The 14,035-nt window shown below is 37.8% G+C and overlaps 1 protein-coding gene across 4 annotated transcripts in view; it reads left to right on the forward strand.

Annotated features, from left to right (window-relative positions):
* LOC104143907 (transducin-like enhancer protein 4) overlaps nt 1-14,035 on the forward strand; it is a 103,009-nt gene that overhangs the window by 24,783 nt on the left and 64,191 nt on the right. For all 4 annotated transcript variants that reach the window (XM_068928013.1, XM_068928014.1, XM_068928015.1 and 1 more), the window contains exon 5: nt 9,630-9,692. In XM_068928013.1, coding sequence (XP_068784114.1) covers nt 9,630-9,692 — 63 coding nt within the window. The remainder of the gene's footprint in view (nt 1-9,629; nt 9,693-14,035) is intronic.

Genomic DNA, 14,035 nt, shown 5'->3' on the forward strand with positions numbered 1-14,035 from the left:
TTTATGTATTTGTAAATGAAAACTTAAGTGCCAGTGGGAACCAAGAGTGACAGTTTGGTGCTACCATCCATATTTTGTAGGGAAAATGATTTTAGTATTTCTTTTGTGGTAACATTTAAGAACAGCATCAGCACCCGGTATGCAAAGCACTATGTATGTGCTCTATGTGTGTTCTAAGTATGGTCTCTTCTAGATTTCAGCTGTGAGAGATTTTCAGCTTTTGATGAAATGCAGGCTCCCTACTTTTTTCCAAGGCACTTAGACACCTCAAGGTATATGCAAGTCTACTGAGAGTAATTTCTGACTCTCTGTCACCTTTTTTGAGTTCTTTACAATGCATGGATTGAAACTACTCATCTACAGTCTTTCTTTTTGACTGCTGTTACTTCTGTCACCAAAAACTGGAGTGTGAATTTCTGGTGTAAATAAATAAGGGACTTATTGCATCCAATTAAATTTAAGCTATATGTTTTATGGCACGTTTACCATACAGTAAAAACACTATGTACATATAGTTGTAAGGATGACTCATTGTGTCATTTCCAGGAGGCATAGAAGAACTGTGGTCAGAGGCTTCAGAGGGATATGTGAAGGGAAGAATCTAGTAAGAGAGCAGTGATTGTGCATGTGTAGCTGCATATGAGTTTTTACGGGCAAAGATGGAAAATTCTGGCCTAAGTACAATTATGAGACACAAGCAAAAAAAACTGAGCTCAAAGCAGAAGCTGTCTTAGTGTTATGCCACAATTTTGTATGCTTCCCCTCCCCCCCCTTTTTTTTTTTGATCTGTGGAGCCAGGTTTCTCCAGTTCGTAGAGAGAGATGGAAACTACTCATCCCTATGAGGCCATATTTCACAAAATATGTTTTGCTATAAAATGTACTGAGGATTACTGGTAAGTGACAGGTAGTACTTTGGAGGACTACAGAGCTGTTCCTATGGCTCCCCTGAAACGTGACATCCCTTGGCGATGTCCCCTTTTTCCTCATTTTTGTCTGCTTTTTGAGCAAGTGTTTCCTGCTGTATTACTGAAAGGCAAATTGAAGACAGTTTCTGCCATTTTAAATTCCATTTGCAGCCCTTCTTCTGGGTGATCTGTCAGTGCATAAGAAAGTAGTGTAAGGCAGAATATAGCTCTGGTGGCAGCCAGAAGAACTGAGGGTCTATGTGAAAATTCAGGCCATGCATTTCTATGTTCCTGCTTGCTGGGAGGAGTAAATATTAACAAGTATTGACTTCCTCAAGTGACAAGCCTGAAATGTACTTATATGTCACCTTACTTGATTTGCTTTTTATTGTCATAATCATGAATAATATTGGTGATTGAATAGGTATCTTTTCATACTCAATTGATCTTCATGTGGTTCTTGAGATTTTAAATAAAAGCCTTATGTTACTGATTGTCTTCAGCAGCCCACAGATAGGGATGTATATCAGCAAATTGATTCTGAAAATTCTGCCACTCCAGCTGATTGCTTATGTTGCTATCTGCAGCATTTTGCACTAAATAAGCATCTAAATTAATATATAAAAGGATGAGTATCAAGTTTACAGTACTTCATGAACTTAACTGGGATGTTTATAGAGAAGGTTGATGGAAAAGTGAGGTGGAGAAGGCACCTGGGTTTATTTGACAGTCTGATGGTCACATTTCATTCAGCTCTCCTGTGCATTGCTCATTGAATAGAATTAAAAATTCAAACTCCTCAACTTGAGCAATTGATTTATTGAAGAAACTGTTTTCTCACTAGAGAACTTTCTCTGCTTCCATGTGACTGTAAGAGTAGATTCTTTCTGGCTCGGTTTCCAAGCAGCATTCCTCTATGCCTAAACAGAAATTTTATATTCAGGGTTTGCAATATTTTTTCCAGTTCTGTAGAAATGGAGTGAGCACTTCGCCACAACAGTCTGTGATTAAAACAAAACACATTCTTCTTTATGAAAGAAGAGTTAATTTTCTGTGAATACTAAGATTAGCTTTTTTGCGTGTTTTGTTCAGAATTGTAGTATGTCTCCTACAGTGTAATAATCTTTTTTGTTCTCACTAATATGTGAAATGCTTGTTTAGATATTATGGGGTGTGTGCATGTGTTCTTGGTAAGCACTTAATAAACTAGATTGATCTTTTTGGTAAAGGCTACATTGTGTAAAACAAATTAAACCTGAATAACAGTTGTTTCAGATTATTTTTCTGAAAGTGTAATTGCATATATTTTTTCCTACTGGCTGCTGAAATGGGTTTCCCAATAGTGTTTTATTATTCTGTTTGATTTCAACAATACATACATAGTAGTTTTATTTCCATTCCACTGACAGACCTACAGCCTCCAGTGGTAATTCTTTGCCAGCAATTTTTTATAATTGTAATGACGATGTAACTTTATGAAATAGGATGGAAATATTTTCCTAAAGTTTATGCACTATAAATAAAATCCCAATTTTGTTTTTTCTCTACTAAAGGGGAGTGCAAATGGAGATTTTTAAGCAAGAAAGTGATTCTCAACTCTGTATAAATGATAACATTTCTGAGTATTTTAATATCTGAAGTTTATTTGACTTTTTGCTTCTGTTTTAGCCCGCAGTTGTGCTAAGAATTCAGACATCTGCTGAAACACTTATTAAAGCGCTTAAACGTGTTCTCATATTTTACTATGTGCTAAACTCCAATTTTAGCTGCGTGCAGCAAGGGTAAATTGAATTAAACTGCTAAGTGCCATCTTCAAAGGAATTTAGGAGTCTAATAGTTTGTCCACATGCTCTCATATATACCGTATAGTAGTTGCTCTGCAGTAGTTGCCTCATGGGTTGCCTCTGACCCCAAGGACCATGCTGTGCTGAGAGTGCGTTCGGGGGCTGGGTTATCTCATGCGAACTTCTGTGTAGCCTTGCCCTCATGCTTGTCTTCTGAAAATGTTTCAAAAATGCCTAAGTTTTTATAGGCACTTAAATATTTAAAGGTAAAATGTTTAAAGATACTTATCTGCATATTTAGGTAATTAAGTACCATTTAAAAATCGCTCCCTAATTGCTTTAGTCAATAAGATTTTGTTAGCTGAATCATGGACTTGGACAGTCACTCTTTGTATTATTTTCCATCAATAATGGTGAGGGACCATTGATAGAAATCTTCATTCCTTTAACAGGATCAGATTCTGGTACAATAATTTTATTGTTATATGCATAACAAAACATAACAGAAAAGTTATTAACATTGTAGTTGATAAATATTAAATCATAAAAAAAGTAAATTGTTACGGAAAGAGCTTAATATTAAGATAGCATCTTTTGTAGGTGTCTCTCAAAGGATGCAGACAATACAAGCTTATGTTTGATAAGATAAATAATCCAGCTCAAGCCTTCGCTGCCTGCCTCTCCCTCATCTTTTTTGGTTGAATGTTGATAAGTTTTTATGCAAAACCAAACTTCTTTTGTGTTTAGAGAAAGGAAAGTAATAGAAGTGTCGGTGTTTGTTAACATATTTGACAAACTATGGCAGCAAAAGCTATGTTTTTTATATTTTGGCATGAACGATTGCCCTTTTATTGGGCCATTAATGCTATTTCAGAGCATCAAGCTGCATCCACAGACAATAATTTAGCAGCTGTTTATCAGGAGCTTTCATAAAGCTTTGAATAGTATTATAACATTCAGTAACCCTCACAACAGCATTTCAGAATCTGTGCTGATTTAAATGGGATATCCATGAATGTAGTTGTTCAGGGATGCGTGACCCACATAACCTATAAATTTGATTGGAAGTTACAGTGCTGGCATAGGCTGATGGATAGCAGATTAGAGCCCTGATTAACCATGTGATTCGCAAGCTGGGAATATATTGTCCTAAGAAAGATTCATCAGATGCAATCAGAATTTCAAGTGGTCAGATGAAATTCAAATGTGCTGTGTGCTTTTTTTTCCTTCTTTTTTCCTTTGCTTTTCTTCTTAGGTTGTCCTCTGTTATTTATTTATTTATTTTATTTCCAAAGCTGAAAAATACTTCTTTGATGAATCTGCTCCTCACCCTAAAGCTGTCTGTCTGTTATTCATCAGAAAGCAGGTCGCAGTTCAGTGAGCAGAAGAAAAGATTTTAATAGAAGCTGTGCCAAGGGCTGTAATGCATCATTTTAGGGCCCTAATTACATTACAATGACAAATATCAATGGTGACAACAGCAATAACCTACATCCTTTAATGGCTATGCTGGAAAAGGAGTTTGGGCACTGTGCCATTAGATTAGACTCGGTTTCAAAACATAGGCTGTGAGAAGTGTGTGCCCACAGTATTATTGGCCGATAACTGAAGCCCAGTGGAAAGGCCTGTAAATAAATGATGCCTCTCAAAAGCTTGGTCCTATGGGACAAAAGAGGCAAAATTAGATGACCGTGGAAGCTGCAGTGTTTCTGAGGCAACTTTAGCTTTCAATGTGAGGAATTGGCTGCCTGATTTTATGAAATCATACTTTTTCCTTCTCCTGCCAGTTAGGTTGATCGTGAAAATCCCATTGGCATGACATCTGAAAGAAAAGTAAAGTTCTGAAACTAGTTTTTGAATGTAGGTTTTAAAACACAAAATAAAATATGCATCTACATTGATGCGAATTTTTATTTTGCATGTTATGCAGAGAAGAATGCAGTAGGAGTTTTCAGGCTTGAGCTAATGGCAGTAAGAAGAGGCCTCCTGAAATACTAACGCACGTTATGAGAGTCTCCACCTTCATGCTTTAGGACGGCCTAGTAGGAAACCCATGCTAAGCTAGTGTCAGATAATTCAGTGATATTTGGTAATAAACAATTAAGCATGTTCCTGTTATATAATTCCATATAAGTTCATTGCAGAAGGTGTTGCAATATCAAGACAGAGAATACTTTGTATTTACCTCGTGAAAATATCTAGTTTAAGATTTTTTGCATTTGATTGTTTTATCATAATCAGCAAAAATACACAAAAGGTGTATTTTACTTCCTGAGCTGTTATGTTTTGGGATCATTAATTTAGTACCTAATACTGAGCAAAGTTGTGAGAGAAACATTCTAATATCGCAGAATTTTAACTGTTGAATTCTGTGCCACTAACAGCAGACAGTATTCTCAGTGCAAAATTGGCAGTATCCTCAGGCAGTCCCACTGTCAAACAATTTATCATGTAATAAAACACTTAAAATAATAAACATTCACTTAAATCTACCTTTTACCTTTTATGTTTAGCTATTCATTTTCATAGGGAGCATCAGAAGACTTTTGTATTTTAGTTGCATGACTTTATTTGCCAGCTGTTTTCTGCTGTGTAGAAAGGGATTCTGAATTCTCAAATCAAGTTAGTCTTTTTTCCTCCTTCCTCTGATAATCTGCTCAGTCTTATAGGTTGACACATGTATTGTGTGAACCTATAGCTTGGCCAGGCTACTTACTCCAAATTCCTTTTGATGGTTAAAGAAACAAATTCCTTGGCATGAAATTATTATTCAGAGAGAATATTTGTATGAAAACTTACATGAAAGAAGCGAATCCCCCTTAACATTTTGTAAGCTTCTTTGGACAGCTCATTTCAAACCCCAATACTGGTCTTCCTTCTGCTGCTTGAGTTTTCTGTGGGGTCAGCATCTCTCTGGGGTATCAGAATGGTTACTGCCTGTAGGAAGGGTTGACATTGCAGTGTTTTCAGTGCATTTAACAACCACTCATAAGAACGTGAGGTAGCCTTGATATAAACCTGGAATCTATGTGAACTTTGGTCTACAAACCATACCTGACTTTGATTTTTTTTTTTCCTGATTTAAGTAAAATTAAAAGTGTTACCCGAATAACCTCAGGCATTAGAGGGCTGAAGATAAGGAGCTAATCCTTTCTGGAATATTTGCAAGATTGGAATTATTAAAGCTTTTAGGCTTGATTATTTAAGAGTAGCTCAGTGTGTTGCTTTTAGTTTTCAAAATCTGTTCTGGCAATACAGAGAGGCCCCTAAGATGATGTTCCAAGGATGTTCAACTGCAATTGCCAGGCCAGGGCATAGTGGCCTGGTAGATTAGTAAAGTAGTGGATAGTGTATCCTTTCATAAGTGTCTTCAACTCTGGCAGACCAATGGAGATTACCTATTTTGAGGTTTCAGAATGCAGAGCTGTTAATGTCCCTTCTAGCCATTTGTGCATCTACATGAAGAATTTCCTTCTTTCCCCCCTATTGACTGTAGTCTCCAGCATTATGTAGTACCTGTCTCAGTCATGTTGAACCTCTACAGTCTGTTAGCAAAGTACAGCCACTCAGTCGGACAGTTTTCTTCTTCCTGACCACTTGTTAGCTGTGGCAGAGCGCAGCTGCAGCCCAGCATTGGTGCAGGAAAGAGAACTGCTTGATGGAAGGTGAAAAGCCCTGGTCAGTGCTGGTATTTTGGTTCACTGTTCATCAGAAGAGTCTCTCATGACTGCTCAGGCAGCTGCAACCTGGAATGGTGTGTGGAACACTTCTTGCCACTTCCTGTTTCCTTATGCTTTTCTTACCCAGGCCTTGTAGTCATCTTTTTGCTCTGCAAAGTGACTGCAGTCCCTGAAATTACTGTAAATTTTATCAAAGTATAGTGCTGCCGGAGGTTAACAAAACAGAACTGTACAGACAGCCACCAAACTAAGAATGGACGCTTGTTCAGGGAGATAAAGACAATTTTAAAAAAGAAGTAGTGTTAACACATAGCTCTGAATAGCAAGGGCTTCTTAGCTCTCTTCTGACTGGCTTAGTGGGGCCTCTTTCAGCTAGTTAAGATGCTGCTGAGGGATGTCTCGGCATCTCGTGAAGCCATTAGTGAGCTCCTTTTCTTCTCTCTACACTGCATAAGAGCTGGGTGCTATTTCGATTGGTTCGTTTTTCTGCATACAACGTGAAAAAAAATACACTGTTTTGTATTCCAGTGGGATTAGTACCAAAAGGTGTATTAAAGTTGTATTACTGTTCATATTCGATCACCTGTTTTCAGTTGCTTGTAATTTTTTGGAAGCCACTTTTTAGCCTGACGTTTCCCAGGCTCAGAATCTGCCTGAGGTACATTCTGTATAAACATTAAGTAAAAATGTTTTGACAACGTTTTTTTTGCCATAAGAAGAGCAGGAGAGAAATGTAATTCTTTGAGAGGATAGGGGGATGATTTTTAAAAAACTCGCACCATTATCATAGCTGAAATATGGAGCTGAATGTTGAAATTGAACATGAACATGAACCTTAATTGAGGAGAAATGCCTTAAAGTATTTTGGATAAAATTGTTTTGTCGACTAAGCTGTTTTCTAGCTGAACTGGAAATTGACTGGATACAGAAATAGGTGAAATTTTACAGCTTGTGTTACTCAAGAGGTCAGATAAGACAGTTGTAATAGTTCCTTCTGGCCTTAAAGTGTATGAATCTGCAAGCTTTTAAAAATTGCATGCTAAGGCATTTGTGCTGCACTTTATGCAAGTTTTGTTCTTAATTCCTCGATAGTGCAGTAAAGGTATCCAAACTAACATAGTCGTGGTGAAAAGTGGTCTTCTGCTGAGCATGGGCTGAGGCAAAGGCATGCCAGAAACCCTTCGTTACCACATAAGCTGACTTCAGCATCTATATAGCAGTTGGGTCAGGTTGCTACATATGTTTTAAAGATGTGTAGGAGGAGTTGTTTTGTAGCAGAGGAAAACATAATATGCCTTTTATTACTAAGGGTGTTATCCAGAACATGTCTTCAAATGATTTATCCAGGACAGAAGATGGATAAATGATGTGTTAACTGGTAGGCCAAAGGGGCTCTGCTCAAATCAGGAGGGCTCTTTGGAGCTTTCTCTTCATACAGAAAAGCCTTGAAAAGTAGGATATGTAGTTTTCTCTTTGGTTTTAAGGCCCTCGGGAGAGATTCCTTTTAAAAAACAATAGCGTGGCTGAGACCCAAAGTTTGGAAGCGTTTAAGTTAATGTTGCTTGAACAACAGTGGTACAGGTTCTTTGGAGCTTTGGATTGTATTATAGTCTACAATTCCATAATCAAATATTGTTTCTCAAATAATGCAATATTAGAACGTGCAGCCTCTCTTGCTGAAGCTTAGACACGTATCTTGTAGGTCTCTGTACCGCTCTATATAAGAAGCGGTTCATAAATCTCAATATAAAAGTCTAGTACATGCTTTTTTTTTTAAAGGGGTATATAAGTGTCACACTGTAGAATATCTAATATAGGCATTTGTAGATCTTTGAAATTAGCAGGTAATTTAGCTTTGTAGTGAACTGAATCTATTCCCAAGTGACATTTAAGATGCCTGTGCTGCTGAATAAACAGAAAGTATATAGTAGATGAATGTTGACAATGTATTAAAATGCATAACTTTAATAAGACAAGAACTTGCATAAAGAGTCAAGACCGGTGAGGAAGTACTGGGACAGTGTACCATTGAAATTGCTATATAAATAACCTACAGGGGTTTAAATGAATTTTAAAGAAATCAAGACATTGTATTGTTTGAGAAAGCGTGTGTGTGTTTACTCAAGTGTATCACGGCACGCACAAGGGGGCAGAGTTAGTTTCGCATGTACAATTAGCTCTAGTGTACCGTGTCTTCTGGTTACATAGCTGCATAACTGTAATATTTCTTGAACACAGATTTATTTTGTACGTAGTTCTTGCCTTTTTACTGCTAGTTCTGAGCCTTTCTGTTGTATAGGTATGTTTCTAGGGGGCTATCATATAAAAGACTACGTAGCAAAAATGCTAGAAAGGTAACTGATAAAAGAAGGAAGCCTAAATTCCACAAGTGTGTACATCTTTGTCATACAGTTAGTGACTTTGCAAGAAGAGTGTACTGTCCTCCATATAATGAGGAACTGACTCTGGTTATAATTTATTATAATTTATTATATAATTTATTATATTATTTATTATATGTAAATATTTTGTCTCTGGAGCTGTAATTCTTGTGTCATCTCTCCAAATCTCTTCTGTCCCTATTGAGATTTGCAGATTGGATACACAGAATAGGAATTGATCTGCAGCATGAAAATAAGTGGTATATGAGCCATTCCTTGTCACACTTGCAGTGTGAAAGTAACTAGTATTAAGCTTGGGTTTGATAATAGCAAAAATATTATACAGGAGTACAATATTTTTTCTAAATTATGTGGTAAAATGATTGTCGGTGATGTTGCAAATTGTGTTGCTAATGGTCTCGTGATACACGTTAGTAAGGGAATTATATGGAAATTATTATTTATTTGTTCTATTCACTTTAACTTATGTTGCTGTAATTTGAAATGGTCCTTTTTTTTGCCTCATAGGAGGAAGTTTAGTGTGGTGCACAGCATTTTTTTGTTGTTTTTGTTACATCTCCTGAAGATTTAGAGGAGCATAAATGTCTTGATTTCATAAGGAAAATGAACTTTTCTTTGTGTCACATGGAAAATCTGAACTGTTTTTATAAGAAGAATCTTTTTAGCCGGAAATGATTAATAGTAGCTGTTATGTTTTGTTGAATTGGTCTCCAAATGCTTCTGTTATTTTTATAAACTGTCCTGGCTAGTGAATGACTAGAGACGAAAACAAACAAATGTGTGTTCTATGTTCATAGGTGACAACCACATTTGAGAACTTACATAATTACACTTTTTTTCTTCTTGTCACTTGCAGGCAGAAATCGTCAAAAGACTGAATGCTATATGTGCACAAGTCATTCCTTTCCTATCCCAAGAGGTAAGGTAGTGGTTTGTGCTGGTACTGATCTAAGCAATTGCCTTATCATATCTGCTACAAAAGTGGGACTATGTGTTGAGACTGTTTCGTTATGAATCTCTTGGTGCTTGTAGATGACTTCCACTGTGCTGTTCTCATTGTAACTTCATTATCTTCTCCAAATCCATTATAATATCATTTAAATATATTTCTGTAATGGAGTGTGTTGTAACGTGCAAAACAATTTTAGTTGTTTAAATATTTTGCTCTCATGTGTAAATGTGGTGTTGCTCAGAATTGTGATGTTGTCAATCTGGCATAAGAGACAGCTTGCAAAAAGGCTAGAAGGGCATGATTTGTGCTACATCCTTGTCAGTGGGCTTTAAAGTTCAGCAGAAACTTTTATGTTGGTCTGTTGAGTAGTGATGCTCAACACAATAGACATACTAATGCAGCCTTTTTTTTGGCCTTTTTTTCTTCTCCCTCTCCCAGCTTACTTATTACTTTAAATCCTTTTGTATTTCCGGTGCGTTTGGGGAATACAGACAGAAGATTAAAACTCTCTGTGAGCTAACTTCTCAAACCACTAATTTTCTCAAAATTATGATTTTCAGTTATTATCTTCAGTTCATTGTAGATATTTTGAGGGGAACTGGGATTTGGGAAAGTTAGTTTGTGCTAGTGAGGGAGCCTTTGCACAGGCATGTGCGAAGTAAAATGACAGCGTGGTCATGAAAGGAGGCTTGAGGGGCGCAGCAGCTTCCCTACCTCACTGGAAGGAAGGGTTTGGAAAGTGGGGGCTGTTGATGCCATGCTGGCATGCACCTATGTACCGTGTATTTTCATTTCAGTAGAATCAGTAGTCAAGAAATCTAAGCTGTATTTCTTTGTAGTGCATCCGTAAAACATTGTGTCCGTGGCTGAGAATATGCCAGGACTCCTCCTCCTACCTTTTCATTTATTCCGTAAAGTGTCATTGCTTTGCAATAGAGCTGTTCATCCTGCTCTGTACCAGAGGTCACGTGTGATATCACCATTCAGCTAATGCTCTGGATGTGCATATGTGTGTGTCTATGTGTGAAGCAATGAGGATAACGCTACCAAAGCTAGAACTTGACATTGTTCGCAAATGCTGTGGCACTCTTAGTTACAAGGATGAACTTGTGTAAGCTAAATGGTGTGTAACGATCTTTTCCATGCATCTCCAGCTACCTTGCTGGAGGACTGGAATTCAAGTCCTGCCCGAGTCTAAAATGAAAATGTGTTGCTTTTGTACTTTAACTGCTACAGAAACATAATACCTCTAGTCAGTGGTGGTTTTTGTTGTTGTTCGGGAATAACACAGCATATAAAAATGAGGTGTAAACTGATTCATACTCATGCTAAAATGAGCACTAAAGGACACAGTTTTGAAACAAAGGCAGAGGTGAATACTTGGCAGGAAAAGCTATGATCTTAGCAAAGGCATAGCATTGGCACTTCCGTGACAGTGACATCTTCTCTAGAGTATGTGGTGCAGTATTTAGAAACTTTGCACCAGTTTGCTAGTTCTCATAGTGATATTACTATTTTTAGCTGAAATCCTACAGAAGTCTTCATTTCAATACACAAATCAAATTATTCTGTTTTTTGTACTTCCACAAACCTAGCCCATGTTTTCTCTTAAGGTAGGTATGTCTCTTGCCAGTTAGACAAGCAAAAGGGGGGCGGGGGGTACATGAGCTTAGGATACATTTGAAGGAAAAATGTTTTGGTTACAATGCCTGGCAGTTTTGGTCTTTGATTTTGAAAATCTTAACCTCCACCCTCTCTAGGTGCTCATGTGGAATTACAAAAGAGAAGGCAGTAGGTTTTGGGGGTTTTACTTTTAGTAGTGTCTGACTCAGATGAGCACAGATTCTCTCCTTTTTCTCTACTCCATATGCATTGTGCTCTCCTCTCCCTGGAGCTAAATGACCCTGGAGTCGTTTTGAAAGCTAATATTGGTACATTTTAAGTGCCTGCACTGAAGGCAGGAGGCATTGTGAAGGCTGCACTTTTATTTCTTAATATTTCTTCAGTCAGGGAGAATCTCTCTTGTGGGGTTCACATACAAAAACTAGTGAACTATGAGCCAAGGGCCCTGATTGTTGTTTAACAGCCTCCTAGCCATGAAGCTAGCCATGGGGAGCAATTTAAAAATAATTATGAACTTAACCTTTGCAGTAGATCTTCATTAATATGCTTATTTTAAGAACTGCGTAGGTAGACAGCTGAGATGGTCCAGATGGTAAATTTACAAAATGATGATGCCCCGCTTCTGTTGCGGGTACAGTACTACCCAGGGAGGGCTTAGGCACACTGAAGTCAGCCCGCTTTATGGCTGCTGTTTACTTTGTTAGGTTTTTAGATCAGACCTTTGAGTTAAGCAGTTTTAGATCTGAAAACAAGCTCTTGTATGATTTCTGTGCTACTGGGTCTCTGCTTTCTAAAACCTTGGCCCCCGAAGTTTCCTTCACCTGTTCACACATCTCATTCTTTTACATTTACCAAGCGTTACAGCTTCTTCTGTGTGCATGATCTCATAGCGTCAGAGCTCCTCAGGCTACAAAGGAAATGGAGAACTGAGAAAAAGTTCATATCTTCAGCATTTTTACATACATTTTCAAAGAGAAAAGGGAACATTTCCAAAAAATAAGTGTACGCATTTGTCTTGCTTGGAGGCAAGTGTGTTTTTCAGCTCATCTAGCAAGAGGGGAAAGGGGGTAGATGGGAAAGAGAGTTTGAAAGAGGAAACACAAAAAAACCTTTTGAAATGTCTTAGCAGTGCCGCTGATTATGGTAGTTTTCATATTGAGGTTAAGAAAATTGTGGTAATTGTATGGCCTCTATTAGTAGTTACATTTATTTAAATCAGGTTATATTGGTATATGCTGATGAGGCAAAAGAGAACTTATCTCCAGTTTTGACTATTCTGCTAGACTTGGTTTCTGTTTAATTTCTGTCTTTAAAAAGTCTTAATGGAAGCCTCTTTATTTCATCATCTAGATTAACAAAGTTGCAGTGTGCTCTTGTAATTGCGGTGTGCTTTTACTGTTTATGCATTTTGCATACAGTCTAATTGTGGAATAGCGGCTGAAAAATGTGATCAGACTGCTTTGTATTGTGCCTGAGGGAAAAAATGAACAAAATCCAGTGGTTACATGCACTGATGGCAACATTATTGCCTCATAATAGCACCAGGTTAGCTTGTCTTATTGCTTGTTATCTTTGTAAGAAATCAATAGCTTGTGATAACTCACTCAGAAGTAAGAAATTGTGGCCAAAATCACTTGAGATCTCATGAAAAGGATGCAATTATAATCTGTCACCATATACTACATGCTTTGTTTCAGGGGCAGTTCAATAAAGTATTCATAAAGTTCTCTACATGCAAGGTTTCAGTCAATATTATTGTGCTCTCCATTACCAAAGTTTACGTTGAAAATAAAGTTTCTAACCTGTCCAAATGCACACTTAAACAATACCTTGTTGAGGAATGGGCACCACTTGTATTTCTATACAAGCTTCCTATTTTGATACGAAGGAATGACTTTGTGGTCAAGGCATGAAATGGACCTTGGGGTCAACCTGTGTTTGATTTCTGCCACTTTTACAGACTTCCTGTGTTGCAACAGTTGCTTTCCCCCTCTGTGCGATGTTTTGAGGTATCAGTGTGCTTGAGGTACTTCCTATTGTGTAAGGGGGGTGGGGGGAGTCTACAGGTGTGTGGGTAAATACTTGGAGGTTGTTAGCACTCAGTTAACTTAGTTTTGGTCTACTGCAACTGGTATAGATAGCATAATAACATATACAACTGGTATAGATACAGAGGGTTCACACTGTCTAATGATCTAGGCAGTGAGACATAATTCAGTCTGGGTCTAATGCTGTAGATTATGCTTCTGCTAATTTTTCTAATCTCAGCTGAGTTTATCAGCTGCAGCACAATGTGGTAGTCTTACAACCCTGCAGTGTTTGAGTGAGGCTTAACCCTGCCTGGCCAATGTGATATGCGTGAGTGGGTGCAACCTTTGGCTATCATTGTTTGACCCTCCTGGTGTGCTTTGAGTGCCAAAAGACCTTAGGTACCTCATGTGCTGGGCGGTCATGTTTGTTTAGTGTGACCAGAGATGTTCATATATCACGATTACCTTCATTTTGGTAAATATTGACTGTATTTATACTCATGCAGACACACACAAGCTGGCTGATTTACAACTAACAACGTAGTTGTGGCAACGCAGAGCTCAGCACAAACTGCAGAAGCTGCTCAAGAAGCCAGATAAATGTGGGGTCATTCCCCGTCAACTTTCATGGCCCACTGTCAGCAGTATTTGGCAGGC

This window comes from Struthio camelus, chromosome Z, assembly GCF_040807025.1.
Source record: "Struthio camelus isolate bStrCam1 chromosome Z, bStrCam1.hap1, whole genome shotgun sequence".
Classification (NCBI taxonomy): domain Eukaryota; kingdom Metazoa; phylum Chordata; class Aves; order Struthioniformes; family Struthionidae; genus Struthio; species Struthio camelus.